The 27,158-nt window shown below is 28.4% G+C and overlaps 1 protein-coding gene across 2 annotated transcripts in view; it reads left to right on the top strand.

Moving 5' to 3' along the window:
* Positions 1 to 27,158, top strand: part of LOC142326575 (ATP-binding cassette sub-family G member 1-like) — a 406,137-nt gene that overhangs the window by 371,896 nt on the left and 7,083 nt on the right. For both annotated transcript variants that reach the window (XM_075369155.1, XM_075369156.1), the window contains 7 exons: positions 3,198 to 3,343; positions 6,243 to 6,481; positions 13,567 to 13,689; positions 18,176 to 18,303; positions 18,551 to 18,719; positions 20,606 to 20,706; positions 22,006 to 22,161. In XM_075369155.1, coding sequence (XP_075225270.1) covers positions 3,198 to 3,343; positions 6,243 to 6,481; positions 13,567 to 13,689; positions 18,176 to 18,303; positions 18,551 to 18,719; positions 20,606 to 20,706; positions 22,006 to 22,161 — 1,062 coding nt within the window. The remainder of the gene's footprint in view (positions 1 to 3,197; positions 3,344 to 6,242; positions 6,482 to 13,566; positions 13,690 to 18,175; positions 18,304 to 18,550; positions 18,720 to 20,605; positions 20,707 to 22,005; positions 22,162 to 27,158) is intronic.

Below are 27,158 nucleotides of genomic sequence, written 5' to 3' on the forward strand. Positions count from 1 at the left end.
TTCTCCTGGCATACCCACCCATATTTGGTTAGGAGATTTTTACCCACGAATGTTAAAAGTTTATTTATTTAACTCTTTAGGAATGGTGCCAAACAACAACTCTTTGTCAGAGTTATTTTTACTTTTTAATTTACTTTTATTCATAGTTTTATATAAACATGATAATCTTAATAAGAAAAAAAAATCAAATAAATAAAAAATTTTCATACGTACCATATTAGAAAAATCAGTTCGTAGAATTTACAATTACTTCTGACTTATTATATAATGTATTTACCATAAAACTGTGCTTCATGCAAGCTTTTGACTGCAGATTACTTGCAGGAGACTTGTACATAATTATCCTTTATATCTCCTCTCTTTTTATAAAATTACAAACAGTATATTGAATCTATATAAATCAGGTTGTTCAGGTATGTAAGATGCAAAAAAAAGTAAAGTTTAAAACAAATTATAAAAGCAAGCATTAAACTCCACTAAATACTTTTTGCTGTATGTAAATACTTTTTCAATTTTTACTTTTAGACATTATTAGCAAATTACAAACTATCAAAACTAAAATTATCATTAATTCAATACGTCAAAATTTAAAGAGGAATTGAAGTAGTATTAGTTTTAGTAATTAATGTAGTTTATATTTCAAATAATTTTTTTTTGTTCACAAGTTAATTTTGTTTTACAGTTTTTAGTTGTTTGTTATTAAAATGTATCTGTATGCCCACAAAAAAAAAAAAACAAAAAAAAAACTTTTATTTTATGAAAAATAAGTAAAGGTGAGTAAATTGACTTGGTAAAAATTAGAAAAGCAGTGAGTGAAACAACATTAAGAGATTGTTAATGAACTTGAGCTAAAGCAGGTTTTTTGAATTGGTGGGAATATGTTTTTTTTTGCATTGGAATTTTCTCCTGTTAATTTTTTTTTTTTGTTAATAATAAAGAAATCTTTTAGTATCAGTGATATCATATTGTTTATCATTAAATTAAAATCTGATACTAAGCAGTGATAAGAACGAAATAAAATTTTTAAATTGTTTAGAAAAAACTTAGTATATTGAAAATATATACATGCTACATCATGGGATTGGTTGTTGTAGGTATCCAGCGCTATGTAAGTACCAGAACTGGGCCTCCAGAGACTACTACTCAAACTGTTAAAACTTTCACATCCTTTTTGGTTTTATCTGATAATTACAAATAATTTTCATTTTATATCGTCTTTAAAAATACGTGATCAAAAGTAACAAATTTCTTTATAATGTTAAATAAATTAAAATTAAATAATTTATATTACATAATTAGTATATAGACAAACCATTTTCAACACCCTTGCAGAATTTGGAGTAGACAATGAATTAATCTCTTAAAGTAAATTACAGAGACAAAATCCAAAATAAAGTTTAATGGAGAACTTTCAGAAGCGTTAAAAATTTAAACAGGAGAAATACAAGGAGGTTGATTATCCCCCATTTTGTTTAATGAAATACTAGAAAAGGAAATTAAGAAATGGTGAAAACAGCAAATAAAAGAAATTGTAAAAGTGTGTGAATAGCATCCAAAAGAAAAGGCTCTAGTGATAGATTGCTTGATATTTGCAGAAAATCTCACAATCCTAGCAGAAGTTCTAAGAACAGCTGAGTATAACGGATCAACACTTTATAAGAAATGGCTGAAAAAACCAATATGAAAACGTCTTTTGAAAAAACTGAGTTCATAATTAACATAAAAAATGCATCCAAACACATTAGCACAAGATATGGTAAAATCAAAAGAGTTGACAGCTTCAACCAGCTTGGAAAGTAATACAGCTTGATGGGCTAGACAAAGAAGCCAATAAAACTAGGCTCACAAAAGGAGCTTATGAAATATTCAAGAATATGTATAAAACGTGAATCAAATCACAAGAGTAGGTATTCTGAGGCATTAATAACAGTGGTAAGATCTGAGGTCTGTACATGGCTGAATGCGCAATCATAGACCAGGGAGAAATGAACAAATTTGAAAATATAAAAAGAAAAATACCAGGAATCAGAAAAGCAGAAGATGATTGGAAACTATGATAAAATGATGAGATTTACTGGAAGAAGACAAACTATCAGATACAATTAGACAACACAGATTTGCCTTATATGGACACTTAATGAGAATGGACAAAAACAGACTAACCTAGGAAATTTTTGATCTAAAAAAGAGCATAAAGCGCACAAATACAATTACCAAGTGGCTCAAACAGATCAGAGAAGATCTAAAAGAATAAAATGCACAAACACATGAAATTACAGACAGAGAGTGATTAAGACAAAAACTCGTAATATGTGAAGGATTACAGAAGAAAAGAACAAGGTAAGAATGGACCCTACAAAGGTAAGAAGAACACTCATTCAAAATGAAAAAGTACTGGAAACAAAATAGTTCTTCACACACTGATATCCATTCAAAAAAAGAATTAGTCTTTTTCTGGGAATAATTATCAAAATAAGATTTTACGTTTATCAGCCTGCATTATACATTTTTTTTTGTATTATGCCAGTTTTTTTAAAATACTTTGATTTTTTACTGTAATTTTATTCAAATCTGTATGTAATTGATATATGTAGATGTTAAGAAAGAAAAAAGATTATTTGTCTGAAAAGAGATTTACCTTGCATGATAGCGGAAATTCATAGATTAAACTGTTTAATAAATCTTTATTATTCGTATGGAGCTGTAATGGAAACATTTTAATTAATAAAAATTTTCAAATATATTATTATAACAAATTTTTATTTGTTAAAATTATTGACACGTAATGTATTTAACTTTTATAGAATACAACTTTAATGCAACATTTTTCAAACTTAATTCTTGTCTTTAAATGATAACTGAGTTAAAAAAATAACAAAAATGTCAAAACAAGAAACTAGTCTATCGATTTGCAACGGTTCAGATCAATTTGAGTACATAATTGAAAGTATGTTTATATCTTAAGTTATATTTATTACTGTTAATTATTGTTGCTTTAATTGTTATGTTTTTTGTATCCTTTGAATTTGTTAAAATTTTTACAACATTGCTGCAATGAAAATGTTAAATTTCAAGATATTTACAATATAACATTTTAAATATTATATTGTAAGTGTTACTCCAAACATGTTACAGGACAATATTATATATTTTTTTATTTGTAAATCGATTGAATTTTTTTTATTATTTATTTTTAGATTAGGGAAATACTGGAAATGCTCAGATTAGCGAAGTGTGAAAATACATTCACTAGTTATCTTTCTGGTGGTGAAAGGAAAAGATTAGCTATCGCATTAGAACTTGTCAACAACCCGCCTGTAATATTTTTAGATGAGCCGACAACGTAAGTTTTTAAAAAAATATTATGGTTTTAATCAGTTTTTTTCAATACACTTATGTCAAAGGAAAACTTATGTTACCTACAGATAATACAGACTTCATCTGTTAAGTTTATTTCATATATGATTAACTGCTATATATATTACATTTATTTGCGTTATATTTATTTAAGTAATATGATTTTTGTTATCTGTCATTCTTTACATTAGTTAATGATTCTAAGTTTTATTGTGTGTGCTACATACATTTGTTTACATATAATTCTGCTTAACCTAAATACACCTAACACAATCTGTTGGTAAAAGTGTGGTATTACTTGAACTGAATTTCACTGTTTGTTCATTATAGTATATTTTATTTATTATTATTATTATTATTATTATTTCTTTTGATTTTTATGAGAAAATTTTCCTTTTAAGTAAATATATCTGAATTTTTATTATTTATTTTGTATAAAAATGTAGTTAATTTGTTGATCTTTACATCCATTATTGTAAGGGTTGACTTTTATTTTTTTAAACAATATTAATCTGTGTGAGGATTTAATTTTTTCTTCAGTTGTTGTTTTTCTATTATTTATTGATAAATTTAATGAGATGCAATATGTGAAAGAATTTATATAGTATAGTATGGAATTATAATGAATTGTGTTAGTTTCCATCACAGTATTTTTACGCTTGTTTTCGCTCTACTCATATCACCAATTACAATCTACATTTATATAATAAAAGTTTAAATAATAAAATTCTGCCTCTTTAATATCATCCCTGAATATTTTATCTATATTCAATGAAACTCATTGGTTGATTAATAATTGGATCCAGTTCAAAGTTAGGGTAAGTATCATTTTAAAAGTATGCCAGAGCATTACTCTTTCTCTTGGTCAGAAATTTTCTTTGTGCTATTTTCTTACTAAAATATTAATAAAAATATAATTTTTATTTTCTTAGAATTCAAATGATTATTTATGTAATCAGTTGTACTTTTAGACAGTAATTTTTTAATCAGTTTGAACCTTAAATTAGTATTAAAAGTTAATGTAGTATTGTTATGTAGTATTATGTTTTGTTTTAAAATAATGATAAAAGTTGACATGCGTGATGATGATGATACTAATAAAACTGATGAGTATAATATTGCAATTGCAGTTGCGATCTCAGCAAGCTATTATCCTTGGCCCATTTCTTTATTATTATTTGTTTTTATGTTTATTTTATTATTTTACTGATCTATGGATGGATTTTTATACTTACAGTTGTACATTGATTACATTGTTCCTTTTTTACCTGAATTTCATTTATATTTATTCACAAAAAAATATATACAATTATTTGTAATTCATTTAATTTGCTTAGTTTGGTTGCATTTTGCCTGATTTTTACTCTTCATAATCTAGCCCATATCATATAATATAACCCTTGACTACCAGATCTGAAGTGAGAATTGAACTAACAGTAATAAATTGTATTAATAACTTACATTTTTTCTCAAAAATTAAAAGGATAGTTGTCTTGCATTTTGCCATTACATTTCTCCTGCTTCATTTATTAACTGATGAGGTAAATTTTCATCTACATCCTTTTTTCTGCTTTTTAATTATACAAACAGCATTTTTCTTCTCGATTGCCAATCATTTTTTTATAAAAGTTTATTGATTCTAAAATGAATCTGACCTGCTAATTATTTCTGGTTTTTTTTTTTTTTATCCCCAGATCTTTACATTCCCTAAACGTTGTTGTCTTCAACACCTTATCACGGTTGGATTTTTGTTTCCACGCTCATATTTCCTTTTCATCATGTAAATTTGATTCATCTTGTCAGTCAAATTTGATCATTTATAACCCATAAAAACTGTTGGTAATATACTAGAGGACTTATATTTAGAATTTCTGTAATAGAAAAGAAATCTACTTAACACAATCATGGCGTTATTCATGTTTGTTTCAGAAGTGATTTTATTTCTTTTGAGTAATTGTTAAAAAAGTTGTTAGCAAATAAATTGGTTGTATGGTAATGATAAGTGGTCTTTATATTGTTTAATGTTTATGTATTTAAAAATTGTCTTATTTTCTTTAAATAATTTGCAGATTATTATGAGGATCGTTTGGAAAATTCTGGTCTGACAAAGATTTTTCAGAAGTGTTACTTTTATTTTGCAATTTGATACATTTAGACCAATGATTTCTAACTTTTCAATACTTTCATTATTAAGCAAGTTGTCAATTTCTGCCAATTAAGCATTTACCTCAGCTTTGACCTTATCACTTAAAATGAATCTTCATCTAGCAAACCATTTCTTCACATTTGAGAAGAGGAAGTAATCACTGGAAAGCAAATCTGACAAATGCAGCTCACGTGAAGCATTTCGAAGCTAAGGTCATGGAGTTTTGCAACAACAACCCTAAACGTGTACAGGGGCAATATCATAGTGAAAGAACACTTTTTTTTGTCAGATGTGGATGTTTAACCTGAATATTGCCCTTCAGTCAGTTCAGTAATAAAGCATAATACTTCACGGTGATAGTCCTTTTCTAGATAGCCTATGAGACTATCTAGAGTCTCACACCACAAAAATTCCAAAAAACCATAGCCCTTACTTTTCCTGGAACAGTTAGTATTTGTAATTTTTATTTTTTTTTTTTACTTGTCATGTGATTTGAAGATCATGCCATTTTAACTCTATAAGTTGAATGTGTCGTTCTTTATCTCTATTCATTATGGTTGTACTAAAACAAAGCAATGCTTTGGATAGCATGAATATAAAACTTGTGAAAAATTCCTTGATATGATAATGTTATAAGATTCATATTTATCGGTATATTGTATAAAAGGGATTAATATTTGTAATATGTCATCAGTTACTATTTTATGAAGTATTAATTTAAAGTTTTTGTTTGTTACAGTGGTTTAGATGATATGGCTAGTTCTCAATGTATAAAATTACTTAAGGCTTTAGCGGAAGGAGGTCGAACAGTAATTTGTTCAATACATACACCAAGCGCAAGACTTTTTTCTTTATTTGACAATGTCTATATTGTATCTGAAGGACAGTGTGTTTTTCAAGGGAACGGGCAAGATATCGTTCCTTTCCTTGCTACATTTGATCTTCATTGTCCAACACATTATAACCCTGCTGATTTCAGTTAGTATTCTGTAACATTATTAATAATTTTAAGTGTTGTGTTACTAACCTTGTTTTATACAATCTTATTTGCGCTTTTAACTTTTATTATATTTGAACGAAGAACTTTTTATACACTGTAATATTAGAATTATAATGATTATAATATTAGAATTTTTTGTTATACAGAGAAAGCATTAGAAAATTAAACACATATCTATTATTACCTGCAGATATCTTTTTATACAAATAAAAATTATCTTTTTGATATTTAAATACGAGCTTTTTCCTTTATTGACAATGACAGAAATGCAGTTGTCCTGATAAAAAAAACTTTAGATTGAGTGATTGTTTTTTTTTATTAAAGGTAAATTTTTTTTTGTATTTACTGGAATAAATCAGTTCACATTAAAATTTCAAAATTTTTATTTTGTCTAACTAGATTGTATGATTATTAGGATAGAGGATTAGAGTGGTGTGAATGACCAGCCAAAAGTAAAAATTGTTTAATAAAATTATTATGATGTTATAATTTTTATACATAAGAATGTTATTTTTTGATTAATCTTTCTTTTAATTTAAAATTATTTATTTATTCAAATAGTTTCATATTCAATGAAAAAACTGATCTTTTAGAAAAATGTAGTTTGTGAATGGATGTTATAATTACAATAATTACTCTTGTAACATTGCCCAATTTTATGTTGCTTCATTAAGATAGCCTGCAAAACCTATTTATGCATATAATTATAGCTTTGCACAATGAAGTTGTCAGTGAATTGCTGTTATAGATTTTCATGTCATCATATTCTTTCATGAAAATATTTTCATGGTAAGTATACCTAATATGACTCAAGAAAGAGGTGTTGTTGATTTAACTTTTGATGATATTAAAGATAAGAGGTTTGTTCAATAATTAGACGTCACTAAATGAAATATTAAAATAAAAAAATACTTGTATAAAAAATTATAATAAATATAAATATTATAATAATAATATTATAATATTATATATTATAATAATATAAATTATTAATGAATTTATTTATTATCAATAATTTTTTTTGGGGGGTTATGTGGGCATCAACTTTTAAGATCATTAGCCTTTGTCACATTTTTTTAAAAACAAAAATAAATATTAAATAGCCAGTAGGATCGTCAGATGTAAAGGTGTATAGTGCCCTTATATTTTAATAAAATACAAACATGGAATATTAAATAAAATAAACACAATATTTTAAATACATCATATGTAGAGTGTAAAGGGCCCTGACATTTACATAAAATACAAAAGTTAAAACATATATAAAACACACATTAAAAGAAAATATACATAAAAGTCTTGACAGTATCATGCAATTTTGGGACCCCTGAGTTGAGATGTAAAGGCTTTCACATAGCAGATTCTCATTCAAACATAACACATTCTGACTATCAGCAGGCTTCTAAGTAAGCGACTATTTTTCCTTCTTTGCCGTTTCCTAAATCAGCACCAATATTGTTTCTTAATTTATATCTCTTTCTGAGGTTTTCACATATTGTACATTCTTAAGTTGTAAAAATGTGAATTTGTTATTTATGTGTGACCGATTTAGGTGATTTCCATACAGAGTAATTTTAATTTCATTTAGTTTCATATTTAATCTTTTCTATTCATTACTCCCATTGTTAGATGATTTTTAATATCTGCTGCGTGAATAGGGATCCATATTCTCAAAAATTGTTGCTATACTGGCGGTGTGTTTGTGCTTTCATTTACTGAGATACCAGTATGCCCTGAAGTTCATGCAGATACATATCGCTGTATTGTTTGGTTTAATACATATAGAATGGTCAGGATGATTGCGATAAGGACATCCTCAGTGTTCTTGTTCCAAATAGTAGTTAGCGCACTTAAGAACATATAAGAACACTCTCTTTGCAGAAATGTTGTAAGTAGTATAAAGCTTGCTGTATAACCAGTGTTTACTGGCCATATCTAACAGTTTCCACGTATGAGATTTACTATTTGTATATAGTACATCCAACAATCTGTTCTGTTTTAGAACGATCAGTGTAAATTTTAACAAATCCTTCATAGATATTGATGAAAATTCTTGTTGGATGATGACTGTTAGTTTCTCTTCTATTTTTTCATAAGAAAGATCCAATCTTGTGCTTATAGATGGTAAAAACCATGGTAGTATTTCTCTCATAGAAATTGCTAATGTATCTGGCAAAGAAATTACATGTTTTTTTGCTAACTCACGATACTGTATTCTGGCTGAACTAGAATAGTGTTAATCCAAAGTAACCAAAGGATTATTAATAAAAGTTTTATAGTTTAAATGGGTAGGAAAGACCCATATATTTGCTGCATATCTTAATGTAAGATCTCTCTTCTATAATGTAATGGCATTATGCTGGCTTCAAATATTAAACTAGTTACTGGACTTGTTCAGAAAGAGAGATTAATTATTATTGATTATTATTTCCATACAAATTATAGTTATAAATAAATAAATAAATAAAATATTAATTAATATTAAAAATTTTATATAGAAATATTAGAATTTATTCAGTAACAATGAAACTAACTACTTATCAACATAATCTCCCGCTTCATTTTGGGATTTGTCACATTTTTCTGTGAGCTTTGATGTTCGTATAATAAAGTTTGTTCACCTGAGCCATTCTTATACTCTGTTCTTGACTTGCTCATTGTTGCTGAACTTGGTACTAAAAAAAAAAATCTGATAATGTTAGATCAGAATGTAAGGTGGATGTGGCAATACTCCCGACCCAAATAGCGACAGGCATTATCATACAGAAGAATTATACCTTTTGAGAGAGAACCAGTACAGTTCCTTCATACGGCTGTTTTCATTTTTATATTTTACCAAGTTTCAATAGTATTTGCTGTTGATTGTATATTATTCTTCCAAGTAATCACAATAAATTGGTTTTTGATAGTCCCCAAAACACTGTTAGTATCACATTAGCAGTACCCTTTATCACCTGTAGGTTTTGAATTTTTTCCCTGGTGGGGAAACTTGGATGTTTCTTTTCCACAGCTTGACATTTGCATTCCAGCTCAAAATGAAAAATCCAAGTTTCATCAGAGGTTACGAGTGTTGTGTCTAAAAAGTCTTACTTTCTGCTAAAAACCATTGTAAATTCTGTACAAATGTGAATTTGGGTGTCGTCTTTTTGAGTTTGATTTAACTGCCTCTGAACCCATCTTGAATACATTTTGCAGTAATTCAGCTTAAAATGAATGATATAATTAACAATGCTCACTCTACAAATTTCAGCAATTTCCCCAATTTTTATACATGTTTTCTTGTGAGTAAAATCAATGATACGATTTTGCAAATTATCACTTGAAACCTCCACTGATATTTTGCTACAATGAAAATCTACTGACACTTGTTCTAATTTAAAATTAGATTTTAAAATTTGCGCACGATTTAAAATTTAAAATCCCTGATAAAAAATTTAAAATTTGCACACTTAATACACTCTTTACATAATGTTTTTGCATTACTGTCAATAGCATGCTATTTTAAGCAGAGCCAACATTTTGAAATAAATAAGAGGTTTTAATGACAATTCTTTTTGAAAAAATTACATTTTTATGTCAGAGGTGCCAGCTTGAACATCAGACAGTTCACTCTGTTAAATAACTTTTTTCCACTTTTGCCATTTATCTCCTTAAATATTGATTGAATGATGCTCATATATTAGCTTCACATATTACTGCATTAATACATTAGGATTCACAAGAAAAGATAAAAACCTAAGAGAGAAAAAACAGAAGACCTATTTCAAATTAAAGAACTCTTAGTAGTATAAAAGTATTTTTTAACATTGCAACTTTTAATTCTGCACCATTGCAGAGTTAATATCAAAGAGTCACATGAGTAGAATTTTTTCTCTCAGGCATTTTTTTTATCTCCCTCTACTGTTAGTATGTAACTAATAAAAAGATAACAAAGATAGAATTACCCTTCAGAATTCCATGTTTTCTATTGGGGTAAACGGTTTGGTTAATGACTATTTTTTCCAGGATATAACTGTGGAGTTAAAACGACTGATTTCTATACATTCATTTTTCTGAAAAATTCTAATTATTTGCCTGATCAAAATTGATTGACCAATTTTGATTAGATCAAAATAGTCACCACTTTCGTAAAGTACTATAACAAAATTTCCACTTGCATGTTAGTTGTTAGTCAGTAATCTTTTTTTTTTAATTAAGAATTATTTATTTAATTTAATTTATTGTTCATAGTGATTCATTACGTTAGTCAACTATCAAACAAAACAAATGGAATTTTTTGTAGTTTATTTAGTCACTGATATTATTTAACGAGTCATAATAATGTAATATAAATTGAAATAAGTTGTAACTTTTGATGTTGCACATTTATATAAATAATATTGATGTATGAGATCAAGACTTAGTCACTTCTTTTGTTTAAAAACAATACACATGAAATTTCCCAATAGGTCATTTCATATAATTTGTTTATCTTTTATCTACGTACGCAGCACAAAAAACATACACTCATACACTATGTTTAATGTTATTTCTTTAAAAATTGATAGAATAACATTTTTTCTTTGTTCATTGCTTTTTTTTATCGTTATATTAATATAATAAATGATTGGATAGTCTTTCTCTGTAGTTAATTACTTTTTGATCTTATTTTATTAATCATTAACTAAAAAAAAAAAAAAAACTGTTATCTAGAAAACTATTATGCCAAGGGCATACTTAAAAATGCTAAATGCACTTTTAAAAGAAACGAAATGAAAGTAAACTTTCAAAGAATGTTAGAAGAAGAATACAATCTTTTATAATAAAAGAAAAGTAAGTTAAAATAAAATATTGTTGTTTCTGCTGACAGTTTTTTTTTTTATTAGACATTTTTGAAATGTGATGATTTGTTTAAAAACTGTATATGATTTGAATTCTGCCTAGTTATTTAGTTTCTTGTTGTGAGTTTTTCTACGTTTAAATATTTCATGTTTTAAGTGTGACAATATGTGGTCCTATTTTGGATATATATATATATAAGGTTTGTAAATAAAGTAATGAGACTGGTTCAGAAAAACTTATTTACAGTCCAATAATACATGGACTCTTTTATCAGTTTCAAAATTGTTCCATTGCGAAGCCATGCAATGCTTCAAACAGTTTTCCCACTCTTCATATCAGTGTTGGAACCCAGAAACTGGAATATCCTTCAGATGGTCAATTAAATTTTTTGTATGTTTTCTACTGTTCCAAAATGATGACCTTTGGGTGTTTTTTTAAAGTCAGAAACAGGAAAAAGTCACAGGGACTCATATCAGGTGAATAAGGTGGTTGAGGAACTACAGGAATGTTTTTCTTTGCCATAATCTTATTAATTGAGAGTGCAGTGACAAGGTTCATTGTCATGATGCACCATCATTGATGGCTGGTCTCACATGGGCAACTCTTTTCTGCAGTCTCAAGAATTTCTCGGTAAACATATTGATTTGCGATCTGTCTTGTAGGCAAAAACTCCTTATGGACAATGCCATTACTATCAAAGAAACAAATTAGCATGATTTTGATTTGCTCATCTTTGCTTTTATGGGATGTGGTGAGTTTGAAGTATGCCACTCCTTACCCTGGCATTTTGTTTCTGGGTTGTACTCAAATATCCAAGGCTCATCACCAGTAATAACATTTTTTTAAAAAATCAGGATCTGTTTCAATTCACCATAGAAGATCACGGCACACTTCTACGCTGTCGTTTTTTTGTTCAACAGTAAGGTTTTTTGGGACCAATTTTGCACAAACTTTTTTCATGTCCAATTTGTTAGTCAAAATTTGATGGAATGTGGTACAGTTCAAATTCAATTGTTCTGCAATCATTCTGACAGTTAATCACCGGTCGTACCATATCAAGTCTCCGATTCACTCAACATTGTCGTCACTTTTTGATGTTAATGGTCTTCTAGAGGTGGATTGTCCACAAATGATCTCCGGCCATCTGAAAATGCTTTAAACCCCTAAAAACTTGGGCTCATGACAGTGTCATTTCCATATCCTCTTTTCAATTTTGAAAAAATTTCAGTAGCATCTCTCTGAGTTTAACACAAACTTGATTGCACAACATTGCTAGTGATATCACTCATTTTTGTAATGCACTCAAAAACTTGTTTCATGAAAAGTTTGTTTACGTCTCATGTGGCAACAATACACTAAAAATATTAATACCTAATATAAATCAGCTGTTCATGTAACCATAGGGTTTACTAGTAACTTTACAGTGTTGCCACTTTGGCTGCCAAAAAAAAAACTAGTCTCATTACTTTATTTACAGACCTCATATATATATATATATATATATAAACTTTATAAGGTAATTAGGAAATGATAACTCTATATTATTGTGGAGGCTTTTAAATGTTCATTACATCTTTGTTTAAAACTGCACAGTGTTTGACTAATTTAGAACATTATGCAGTTGGAATAGTTTAGTTTCATTTAGTTACAATAGTTTAGTTCACCACTGAACTAGTGATTACCAGTTGAATTTGGTGATTGTGTTCTGATTATATTGAAGGTAATGAGGTTGAAATCCTAGTAAAGGTTAGTTGCTTTTATACAAATTTGAATACTAGACAGTGGGTACTGGTGTACTTCGTTGTTTGAATTTCAATTTACCACACTTCTCTGGAATGGTTGACCTGAGTCTGTACATGACTACACCTCATTTACATGTCCTCATCGCATTGGAGCCTGGGGAGATTGTTTATTGTTCACTAGTTGGTGTCAGTATGCAATGTACACATTAGGAAAATAAATAAAAAATTATTGTACTGCACTGCAATATTCTAATTGATATGATAAAATTAATATTAACTAATTTATAATTGTTATTAATATTATTATTAACTATTATTCATAAATTATTTACTACTAATTAAAAAAGCTAAAGAACTAATTTTTTATAATTTATTTTCATTATTTTTTATTTATGAATTTATTATAGTTACTTAAAATTTAATACTAACATTTGTAAAATTCATTGAAGAAGATATACCTTTATTAATTAAATTATATTTATTTATTCCTTTATGTTTAGTGATTGATGTATCTAGTGGTGAGTATGGCGATTATATAGAAAGAATGACATTAGCTATTGACAACGGAAGATGCCATAAATGGAGTCCAAATGCAATAAAAGCGAATGAAACAAAATCCCAAGGTAATTTATTTATTGTTTGGATATCAGCTACTGCCATAATTATTTTGTTGTTTAAACAATGGTTAACTTCCATTTTATTTTGGAAATCTTCTGAGATATATTAATTTAAACATATATAATATCTTGTGTGGCTAAAGATATTTGTAATCATTTTAAAAATATTTTTTTTAATAATCATTTGTATACCATGCCGCTTCAGGATAAATTTATAATTCTGCATTATAAGGTGATTGAATTAGTATTACTAGTAAGTTAGTAGTAATAGTAATATTACATTAACTTACATACTGATTATTAAATAAGTGCTTTTTTTTATCATTATTGGCTATGAAAATCTAGCCTAAGTTTACCAACAAATCACTTCTGCCTAAGTCTTGTGAAATCTAGCTAAAATTATTCCAAACAATAAATTATATGAACTATATAATAAATAATTCCTAAATTGCATTGTTGCATAAATTAATTTTATCAGTCATCAGCCTATGTGTCATTTAGAACATAAATTTATTCCACTAATTTGTGATTTGCTTCAGAAAATCTGAAATGTTACTATTGAAATATTATTTGTAATTTTCAATTTGTTTTTATGTTTTGATCTTGAATTTTTTTTGTTACTGAAATTTTAAGTTAAAACAGGACTGCAAAGGATTATCCTAATTTAGGAATTTATTATACTTTTTGATTACTATCAAAACAACATTGTTTTAGACCCAACTTTAACTGAGAGCAACTGAGTAACTGAGAGCAGCTTTACCATTTTTATAATTTACAGTAAACAATCATACTTCAGTAAATACACATGAAAAAAATTATTTTAGATAAATTTTACAAATATCAGTAACCCAAAAGAATAGAAAAATTCTTATTCTTCAATTTTTGTTCATCAAAGATACAAATTTTCAAACAGGTACATTTCATCCAACACATCAGGTTCTGGTATTAAAAATGTATTTGTTCTACTCTGGAGCGCAACTAAACAAGATTAGTTTTCTGTAGTTGTTTTATTATACCAGGTGTGGCAGAATGGAGTCCCACATTTTACAAGGCACAGACTGGGCAAAGCAGTAGGTTGAGCGATGGAGAGGTCCCTTCCACTTGAACGTTGTAGGAGAAGTTTGTGTAGGTTAAGTTTGTCAGTAAATGCCATGTCTTGGTCAGGTGAATAACGGGGCTGTGTTGCCAGATGGGAAAACGATACTGAGGTGGATCGCAAATATGAAGGTTAGTAATACACATTATACTGAGATGACCATTTGGCAGTCCTAGGACCATCAGAATGCCTGAAAACATTGCTACTGTAAGAGCATCTATAGAGCAATCTCCAAGCCATTTTGCTCAAAAACATGCATCTGCGAAGCTCTTAGGATTTCCAATTAATCATTGAGGAAAATCTTTTATGCTGATTGAATTTGCATAAAATGATCACCACTGTGAAAGGCAGAGAACTTTGTGTCAGGGAATCCTTTCAGGTGTGTCCCTCAAGTATGTTGTGTGGAGCAGCAATGAGACTCATTTTCATCTTTCAGACACTGTAAACAAGTAAAACAGGTTCATCAAAGACCTCATCACAGCCTGAAAGTGACCATATCATGTGCCTTGTCCATTTTGTACATTGTGGGGGCCCTCCCCACAGTATGACTTCCAACCAATACTGTGACTTCCAACCAATACTGTGACTTCCAACCGGTACTGTGACTTGTTGGAAAACTTTCTCCAGCCCCAATTGACAGAATTCAATGAAGTTGAATCAGAGGACTTCTGGTTTCAACTGGATGGGACCACAGTTCATACTACTCATCGCTCTTATGCCATTTTGCAAGAAATGTTTCCAGGAATCTTTTTTCATTACGGGGCAATATTGTGTGACCACTTCGCTCTCCTGATCTAAGCCTCTGTGATTTTTTTTTCTGGGGCATCTGAAAGGTGAGGTCTACCAACATCAGGCTCAAACTCTTGAACAACTTAAGGACATCCTAAGAGAAATTACTACCACTATTCCTCAATATATACTGGAGAGTGGCTCCGAATAAATGTCGTTCATGGTGGCCTTTGTTTGGATGACATAGTTTTTAAAACCTAAGTAAACAAAAAAACTTCTCTATATGTGCTTATCAGAAATAAAACTATTGAAATGTAACGTATATTTTACCATTTTTCTTTAATTAACCTTTAAAATGTTTAACTCCATTCTTCCACACTCTATATAAAATAATCCTGGTTCCAATCACTTCATTGTATATAGGAACATCTTATTTGTATTAAGACTTTAATAGGTGAAGACAAAATGTTCTTGTTAGTGCTGATTTCTAATTATTTTATAACAATATATGTTTGATAATTTTTATTTTATTGCTTTTTATATATGATAGAAATAGTGCATGAATCATCAAGAATAAATTGCATGTAAGAAATATGTTTGATTGTTTGTAATATAGATGCATCATTACCTTAAATCAATAATAGCATTAAACAGTAAATAGTCAGTATTGATTTTAACGTGAAATTCCATCCATTTCCCTTCATGTTTCTCTTTATTTATATTTTGCAACACTTTACTTTTATTATCAATTTTTCTAATCAAATAAAACAGAATTATTAAATTAATCAATATAAAGTAAATAATTATAGATAAATATCACTTACTAAAATATTAGTTAATATTAATTCTTAGTGTATTTCTTCTTAAATCTATTTCCTAAAAAAATTTTGTGCTTTACCTTTAATTATGTTACACCATCTCTTCTGTACAGTATTCTTTTGAGTTTCAGTTTGCTTAAAGAAAACCTGTAGGAATTATGACAGATGTATATGAAGTGATGTATCTATTTTTATAATAGTGCAATTACAGTGTTCTATAACATTGTTAGCAGATTACCCTAAAATTAGTGTTAAGCAAATTTAAGATTTTTATGTATACTGTTAGATAGTGTTTAAATTTTTACAGTGGTCAGTTTCGGTATGATAGCTATTTAAATGGGCTGTTTTAACTCTCAGTAAAGATAGGAATTTTATGTACATTGAACAGTATTTTTTAAGTTTACTATTATGATGTTTACATAATGAATCAATCAATAGTGGTATGAAAAAACAATTGAGGAGAGGACAAAGAAGAGGTTTCATTAAATTATTGGCAGTTTTCTGTCAGAAGCACAAAGGAATTTCTGAAAAGGATATTTTCTCCTAACATTGCTTTATAGTGAAACAGTTGTTCAAAAAAGTACAGTGCCAACATTTTATTTCACACTTACGTTGAGTGAATGTCCTTTTTCTAAAAAAAAAATCAATGAAAGTTTCTTACAGTTTTACTGAAAATTTTTTTTTCCTTTATAACCGCTCTTCCATCTCGCTGTTAATTGAAATTATGTACAGCATAATCAAGTTTGCATTGCATACAGAAAAAATATGAACTAAAGACTTCTGAATCTCCAGTGAGACTCAACATTCATATGTTGCATCAGTACAAGTACTGATCATTTTCAAACATTTATTACAAATGTTTTTGTGTTGTACATTCACTTTTATTTTCTTTTATTATTACTAATAAATATAACAAATTTTATTACTGTTTGTATTCCTTATGGATATTAAGATATAATTTTGCATTGTTTATTTATAGAATTTCCAGTTATTAAATATATTCTACTGGTTCTTTTTATTTATTTTGTCTCATTGTCTTTTTAGTATTTATTTTATAATGGTTAATACCACAAACAAGGACAAGTCCAGAAATATGAAAAAGTTGTATATTTCATAGCAAAGATAGAAATACTGTTAGCAATGTTATTATTAAATAGTTTATGAAGAGAAAAACAGATTACTTCATCTATACTAACTGCAAGTAGATAGTTTGCATTTTTCCCAAGTATGAAGTTAAATTGATTGCACTGTAAATTGGCTTTGATCACAGCGCTGTCTCAATCAACTCCAAAATAAATGTTGTTTACTCACGTGATATGTTTATTGGTGTTAAGACACTTAGTTCAGTGCAAAAAGATTTTCTTATTAAACCAAGAACCGAAGCAATTTTTTTTTTAAATAGCTACCACTTAGAAATTGCCATCTGAAAATTTTGTATAAGTTTTAAATCACAAGTTAAAACTCGGATATTAAATTATATTTAAACACTAATTTTTAATCTCTTAACAAAGTTCTGGAATGTAGAAATTGCAAGAAAAACTTTCATATCACCATTGCTTTTTATAGAATTTTTTTTGATATCTTTTATATATATATTTTTTTTGTAGTGTATGACATTTAATTTGCCATAATTCCTACAGAGTTTATTTAATTAAACTGAAGCTTACAAGAATAATATAGAAAAGAATGTATTTTAATTTAGTATAAATCTACATTTTTTCAATCATATGGTTTGTATAATACAACTCTTTAGAAACACTTTTATTCAATGATGACCGCTGTATTTATTGTTGTTGATGAGTAATCTTTTTAAATACTGTATTTTTGCCTTTTATTATTTTATTTTCAGAATCTACAAATGAAGAGGAATCTGGGCTGCTCATACAAACAAAACATATGTTTGATTTTGAAAGTTCTCCATGGCTTCAATTTCAAATTCTAATGTATCGCATGACATTACAGTGTCGGAGGGATTTGGTAAGCAATAATTTTTAAATGCAATAGATCATAAATTTTTTATTTGAAACTGTGCAAATTATTCTTTTTACTTTAGTGAGAACATTTCTCATTTTAATACCAACAGTCATGCACTCAATTTTTAATATGTTTTATTATTATTTTTATCTTGACATTATCTTAATTCTCTTTGCATATTTTTTAAGTTTTATTTTAACACATTTATATTTTTTTAATATATTTTTATGATTTTTTTTTTTTCTTTCAGGGCTATATTATTTTGAAGCTTGTAATGCATATATTTATGGGACTTATAATAGGAGGGATGTTTTTTCGAATGGGAAATGATGGTTCAAAAACAATATTCAACTTTGGTTTCTGTTTTGTTACAATTATTATATTTTTGTATATACCAATGATGCCAGCTCTTCTTTGGTGTAAGAATATATATTTTTTTTAATATATTTTACTGTAAATGAATTACATATTATGCTTTACTGTTTATAAATCTCAGTTTACAACCTTGTACGTATTCACTACAAATTCATATAATTATTGATTGGTGAATTGTTTTTTTTTCAGAATTTAATAGTCTTAATATTCATTATAAAAATTATTTTTATACTTCACTGCTGAAGTAGGGAAATATTAGTTTTCTCGTACTTTTTTAACCCTCTGTTTTGCTTAATGTTCTTAAATGTATATATAAAAATTAAATAACTTAATATGTGATGAGTGGTGCAAAGCATTAGTGGCCTTACTATGGGGGAGATAGACAATTCCAAAACCTGGACAGGAATCATTGCTAATGATTCCTTGACACTGTCTTCCAGTCACCGTTTTGCTGCTGGATTCTAATTAACATATCATAATCAGTGATAAAAAGATATAATAACACATGAAAAGAGACACGACTGCGAACGGTTCCGTTGTCAGCAAAGCTGCACTAGATATTTGGAGACCTTCAATTTATCATATGAGTTAGTTAGTGAAATTAATTAAGTGTATATAAGGATTGTGGGTAAAGATAATCACGTGCAGTATAATCTATTAGTGTGTATTATATACCAAAGTTTAAAAAGCTCACTTGACAAACAGAGTGGGAATGGATTTGCTAGACCATTGACCATCTTGCTATGTATGATAACCTGATGTGCTAGTACATTATCCCCTCCACTGTGCTACTAACAGTGCAACACTAGTTTAGACACCCCAGATAGAACTACTGTGCATCTTTATGTTTATACTTTCTAAGCTAATGAATTAGCATTATTTTTTTCAAATGTTTATATGTTAATATAAACATTTATATTATTAAATTTAGAAAAGTGTAAACTTTAAAACAAATTATTCATCAATTTTTAATTAATTTTCTTTGGTGAGATTTTTAGATCTAAAAACAAACTATATTTCATTATATGCATTAAATTTCCTTCTTAAATGTAAACAGAATGAATCTGTTGTTTATATCTTATATGTATAAAAGGCAATTAGTGATTTAATGGAATAGATTAAAACATGTGCTTCTGAAGATGGTAGTTTCAAGAATTTTAATGTGTAAATTTAATTATCATATTTAAACGAATTAAATTAAAAATATATTCATATTGCATAGTTATAAATATCTTCTTTTTTGGCAAATATTACATAAATTATTAAATAATTCCTAATCTTAACTTACAAATCTTAATATAGGAATTTAAAATGTCTTATTTTTTTAAGTTTAAAATCTAGATTTATATATAAATTTCACACCTTGATAGATCTTGATCTTCAGGAATACATGTAGTCTGAGTTCTCGTCAATCGAAAAGAGATCCTTACAGGTTTCAAATGCTCCCAATAGTTTTAAATACATGTACAGCCTCCTGTCTTTCAACAGATTAACTATTGATTTCTAAGGAAACCACCGAGCTTTTTCTTTAACTGGAGCTAGAGAAATTTTTTATTGCAAAAATAATACTGAAACAATCTGAAATTTGATAATTGTAAAGACAAAAGTTCACATTTATAGAATTGTTTTATGGAAGTAATAGAGTTTGGAAATTGTACACAAACAGTATCTTTTCTTTTTTTCTGGAGATTTAAATGATGCGTTTCTTCCTTTTTTAATGTTTTATTATTAAAATAATATAAAAGGAAACTTGGTTTAATTTGATGATTTTTTTTTATAAGTATGTTATAAAATGAAAACATCTACACTTTAGGTATCTTCTTTAGTAAGCCAAGATGATATTTGTATAATATGGCTTAACCATAATTTCAAAATATAGAATTAATTATAATTGATTTTTATGAGATGATGTTTAGTGATTTCTTTACAGTTCCACAAGAAGTGCAGTTGCTGAAAAGAGAGTTCTTTAACAGATGGTATGGTCTCAATCCATACTTTTTTGCTCTCACAATTTCACAGCTTCCCTTACAAGTGAGTATACATGAAATAAATATGTTTTTTATACGTTTTTTTTTTTTACAATATGACCGAAAAAGATTCCTGTTAGGATTTCAGCCGGTTTACTATTTTCAATTAATCCTTCTCAATTGATCAAATATCAATCCATTTCTTGTGATATTTGTGGAGGAGGAGGAGGTAGAAACTGCTTCAAGGTCTATAAATTCTAGTAATCAATGTGATGAAAATGTTCCCACTGAAATTGCTGTATCATCTTATTATTGCAAGCAAATGTGTATATAATTTCATGAATGAAAATTATTCCTGCTATTAGCATCCCGTGCTATAGATTCTGAATAGCATACCTAAGTTTTGAAAGAGTTTTCATTCCACTATAACTTTTTTTCCTGTCTCTATAAAATATTATAAAAGGACACATTTTTGTTCCTAGAAAACAATGGCCATAATTTTTTTTTATAGCAATCAGGTTTATTTGAATATTCTACACTATGAATTTGAATGATGCTACCGTAAAGATTGTAGTCTTATCCTGACATTGATTTTTTTTTGTATCACCAGTTTCATGATGTAAGACAAAAATGTCTCTCTTCTGTAGAAGTCAAAAGACTATCATTCAAAGCTACCATTTTTGGTTTTTCCCACATCAGTCAACATTCCTCTACACTATACATGTGAAATGTCTAAACGTTAACGGTAAGAATACAAATAATATAATATCAGTTTTCTCAAAACTATTCAACTACGCCTTCCAGTTGAATAGCTCTTTTCATGAATTTTTGTAGAATTTTTTTATTGATTTGATTTCACTGTCCATAGATTTTCCTAATATTACTATACAGGCTTGTAAATTTCATATTGTTTTCACTATATTTCAAGAACTTTAAGATCCTTGAGAAATTAAAAATTGAATATCAACTTTAATGCTTGCAAAACTTTAAGTTACTTATTATTACTCATTACTTTTTGTCACATTAAGCAAATAACAGCAGATTGCTTACAGAACAATAAATAGACACCTAATGAACCATTTAAAGCTTTTATACATTAATGATGATTCATCATTGCCGATTCCCTTTTCCAGTTTACACTTTTGACACATGTTTCATAGAGATTGTTAGTCTAGTCAGCGCTTCATAAATTCAGAATTGTTTTTTAAGTCCATTACATTACTTTTGTTCATTCAGATTGTTGGTTTTTAAATAATTTTGTAATGTGCTTTATGACTTTTTTATGTTATTGGTATTAATATAATCCATTTTTACTGGCAAAAATGTTTAATCTTTTTTAATGTTAATGAATGAATTATTTCAGATTATATTTAGCGTCGGTTATATTATAATGACATATGTGATGACAGACCAACCTATGGAGTATGAACGTATGCTTAAATTTATTCTGGTATGCCTTATGATATCATTTGCATCAGAAGCAATGGGATTTGCCATATCAGCGAGACTTAATATTGTCGTAAGTTTTATTTTAAATATAATTTATTTTTACTGTAAGATTTTATTATCTACTCCATAAATGTTGTTTATTTTATGTTTTAATGCGGTTTGAAAAGATGTTGAAGGTTCATTCATTTGTGTATAGAAGAATTCACAAATCCTATACACAATCTAACAAAAAGTTTTAGAAACTAACACCTCTATACTATCACTTCTATTCTATCACCTCTAGTCAATAGGTAAAGGAAATCGGCAAACTGGATCCATAACTTCAGAACAAGGATTGCTATGAGGGGTGTAATGGGAAGCAGGTCAATGATAACTGCAAGGCCTGGGTAAAGGGAATGGGATCAGTGGAAAATTTGTTGGCTTACCAGAATCTGAGCTTGTTCTCATGCCTTGGTCTCATAAATCTTCCACGGTGCTGGGATTAGACTGTCGTGAGACAGGTTGATTTTACCCTACTGACGACATGTTGCAATACTAATCATGCTCAGTTTGACAGGAACTGCAGGTTCGGACATTTGGTTCACGTACTTTGTTGAGCAGCCATCTGCTCAACATTGTGTGAAGCTACCATCTGTGGGATTATACCTAAACACCTCTGAGGCAAAATCATCCCATCTAGGCAAGATCGTGATATTACCAGGAGTCTCAAAAGTCAAAAATATAAATTTATGTGTTATTTTATTAGATATTGCACCTCGTGGAGCACATGTCACAAGCCCAGTGAAATCATGCCTGCCAGTCTCTCCCCAGCTGAATGGTGTAACATTGGTAGTAACATTCATACAACATCTAAATTCTATCATATTCTGTCTTGGACATTGAGCCTAGGATGGAAATAATCACCTAACAAAAAAGACTGAATTTTTTTATTTATATCATAAATATATTTGTTTGTGTGTGTGTGTTTTTTGTGTGTGCGCGCGCGCTCATGTATTTGATAGTTAATTGTTTCCAGCTTTCTTATACAAAATTAATTCAACAAATAATTCTGTGCAATCATAATAATACGCTGTCTTGAATTTTTTGGGCTAGTTACATTTTAGAAAAATTATGCTGAAACTTTGGCTAATATTTTCACGCATATGAAACCGAAGTTGTGTAAATTTTACATTTCACTTATCTTTTCATTATTCAAAATAAAATTCCATAGCGGAATTTTAACAGTAAATTGTAATTTAATTGTTGTTTTAATCAGCTTACAATTAAAAATATGATAAAAATATAATTTAAAAATATCTTCCACTTCCAGAAATGAAAAAAAGAATGTTAGAAACTGAACTTTGATATAAAGCATTACGGGGAAATTATTGTAATAAAAAAGAAAGAAAAAATGAATAACATCATTTTTGTTGAAAATGGCTAAGTTAGGTTAAAAAGTTGATTTATTTCACAAGCTGATTACCTAACTTGGGAATCAAAAGAAAAAATACTGTCCTGTACTTAGTCTCCTAGAAGATATACTTTTTAAACCTGATGCTTGTTGGAAAATAAATAGTAAAAAATAAACACTATTATTAAAAAAATAGTGGTTAAATTGTGAAAAAAGCATGGTTAATTAATATTTTTCTCAGGTTAATTTTAAAAAATTTTTAATTATGTTTATTTCTGTTCTCCTACTCATTTATTCCTATTTATCTACCTCCTATATCCTTTTTCTTTCTTTCTTTCTTGACATTTGCTTATCTGTAACAATCTTCAAATACAATTCTTTTTATTTATCAGTAGCCGTTCATATGGAATGGAGAAAGGTGAAGCCTTCATACAGTATAAGTTTTTTCTTGGAGGTTTTCTTTGAATTCACTTTTTTATTTGTTTTAACAATATTTAAATGTATATACAATATCTGTATTTAAAGTAGGCACTTTTTGAAGATTTTTTTACTCTTATTTCTATTAGATTTTCATAAAACAATAAAAAAAACATTCATTTTTTGGTAGCTAAATGGAAATGTACTTACTCAAGATCTTTTCTATAGTACAAGCCAATATTTTTCTCACTAGTATCGCAGACAACTATTGCCATTAAAAATGTAAGTGTATATATAAAAATAATATACAGGCTGATTTATCAGGTTATGCAGATACTTTGGCAGCTCATTTTACATGTAAAAATAAAGAAAAGAGTACATATAAACATAGGTGTGGAAACAGTTGGTTAATGAGTTACGGCTGACAAAAAATTTCATCTAGATTTTTTGAATTGGAATTGTGTTGGGTTTTGTAAGCTTACAGTTGAGTTTCATTTCATTAGTGCAATTTTCCTGTTAGTTCAAGTAGACTGGCGTACTGCATAACCATTTTGAATCTTGTTGATTATTGAATGCCATACTTTAAAATGAAGAATACACTGATGTGGTATTTATTTATGGTGTGTGTGAAAGCAGTGCTATGGCTGCTGTTGATGAATACCGACAACGTTATCCTAATCGCAGCACTCCAAATCCAAGAACCATTAGTGCGGAATTTTGTACGGTATGGGAAACAAGATCTCTTCCTATCAGTAATCGTATCGCTTATTGCTGCTGTTCAGCATAGCCTCTGTGTCCGTACAAGATGTCTTTCTAACCAGTTGAGAGTTTCACAACTAAAGTATGTAGGACACTTAATTATAACAAGCTTTGTCTGTACCATAAACAAAAAGTACATCTACATGCAGGAGACCCTGCCTTTTGCTTGGTGTTCTGCAATCTGTTAAATACTCATTTTCAGCTCTTCAAATACATTTTATTTACCAATGAATCACATTTCACTCATGTCAGCATAAATAACATGAGAAACTAACACTCATGGGCAGAAGTGAACCCTGCAACTGTGGAATGTAACTTTCAACAGTGACTTGCCATTAATGTATGGTGTAGGATTATGAATAATCCTACACCATACATGAATGGATCGCTCATTTTCCAAAGGTGTTTAACAGATGAGGCATACTTACAGTACAACCAAGAACAATTACTAACATTACTTGAAGATGTTCCTCTTGCAACACGATGCCAGATGTATTTCCTGCATGACACCGCATCTCCACATTTCTCTCGCATTGTATATGCCTACTTAAATCAGCAATTCCCAGATAAATGAATTGGTCGAGGCAGTTCACAATCCTGGCTACCCAGATCATCAGATCTTACTCCAGTGGAGTTTTGTATATGGGGTTGGATTAATTATAATGTTTATTGGTTGAAAATAAATACCCAAAATGAGTTAGTTCCCATATTAATGATGCTTTTGCGCTGTTAAAGAACAGCCCCGATGAACTAAAAACAGCAACATGAGCAATCCACAAACGTGCATCAAAGTGTATTGAAGCAAATGGAAACATTATCGAAAATTTGTTGTAAATTTTATTAATATTTTATGTTAAAAATCATATTCCAGTTAAATTTAGCTTTTTGTTGCATAAAGTTCATTTTATTTAACTGTTATTTGCTTTCTGTTTACTTTATTTATACTATTCTGTTTAGAATTAAATTTACTACAAGTTTTAATTAAAGATTTTATTTGTTTATTAGCAATTTAACAACATTTAAAAGTCAAATGTAAAAAAGTGAGTTTTTCGATAACCGGTTTTTTTTTTGTTTTTCATCGGTTTTCTAAAAAACTACAGAAGTTACAGTTCTTGGACTCAATTTTTTCAATTTGTCAGATTAAATTTCATATGAAACCATCAGATTTGCTTACATTTTTTCGTCCTAAAAATTTCTGTATGACTTCATTTCACTGGAGGAGATGAAATCTGGGCAACATTTTTCATCAGCCATAATTTGTTAACGAAGCGTTTCCAGACCTATGTCTACATGTACTTTTTTCTTTATTTTTGCATATAGAATGAGCTGCCAAAGTATTTGCATAACCTGGTAAATTGCCCTGTATAATATTATTTATAATTTTAAAAGTAATTACAGTAATGTAATGTCAATATATATATATATATATATATATATATAAATAATATCAAACGTGCTAGGGATTGAAAAGTTAATAAATAAAAAATTGTTAAATATGCAGAACCAAAAATTTACTTTGCTTTTAGGCTCAAATTGAAAAGTTAAGGAAATGTAAAAAGTGACCTGTACACTTATTAGAGTATGTTTTCCTAGTTATACCTAATGTTTTAGAATATATTCGCTTAAGAAAATAAGTTGCAATATATAATAAGAGAGAAGTTTTGCATGGCATCTTTATGAGACCAAATCCCTTGCACTAAAATCTTAGGTATATTTTACTTTCTGGTAGTATTACTTTGTTCTAAGTATAATTGTTTATAGAATATTTACTATTATTATTCAAAAATAATCCTTACTTTTGCCTACTAAATCACTTGAAATGTTTAAAAGTAATTTCAGATTTATAAGACAAGTTCAGAATAATTATTATTATTTTAACCTGTCAGTAAATTCATGTAATTTAACACCCTGTGCTTTTAAATATAAATCACAAAATTGTATGAAGAAAGACTCAATGAAATGCAGTTTAGTATGTTAAAAACACCAAGACAGCTGTATACATGAAGTAAAGGTTAGTTTGGTTGATCAGCTGTTACATTAATATTTTCAAATTAACGCTCACATTTCATACAGTTCTGTCATTTATAGTGTACTCAATTTAGATTAAAAATAATAAGTTATATTAAAAATATACCTTGAAACCTCCTAATGAGCTTCAGTATTTCTGGTAATAAAAATAATTAAGTCTCAATCTTTCAACAGTCTTGAATCAACACCATATGTGTTGAAAAATAACCTGTTGCCGTTTCCCAGGTATAGTAGTTAAGAAGTACATTTACTTAATGAGATAGATCATTCGATCTGTGTTGTGTTTGTTCATTAATGGCTATGCCTATATATTTATATACAGGCATAGCCATTAATGCCATTAATTAATGTAACATGTTATATTACGAGGTGTGATCAGAAAATACACAGAATTTTAGTTTTTCTCAAAATATTTTTACTTATTCATCAATATTGATTTTGTCTCTTCAACGTTCTCTCCCTCAGATATAATA

Source organism: Lycorma delicatula, chromosome 6 (assembly GCF_047948215.1).
Source record: "Lycorma delicatula isolate Av1 chromosome 6, ASM4794821v1, whole genome shotgun sequence".
In the NCBI taxonomy this organism is placed as follows: Eukaryota; Metazoa; Arthropoda; class Insecta; order Hemiptera; family Fulgoridae; genus Lycorma; species Lycorma delicatula.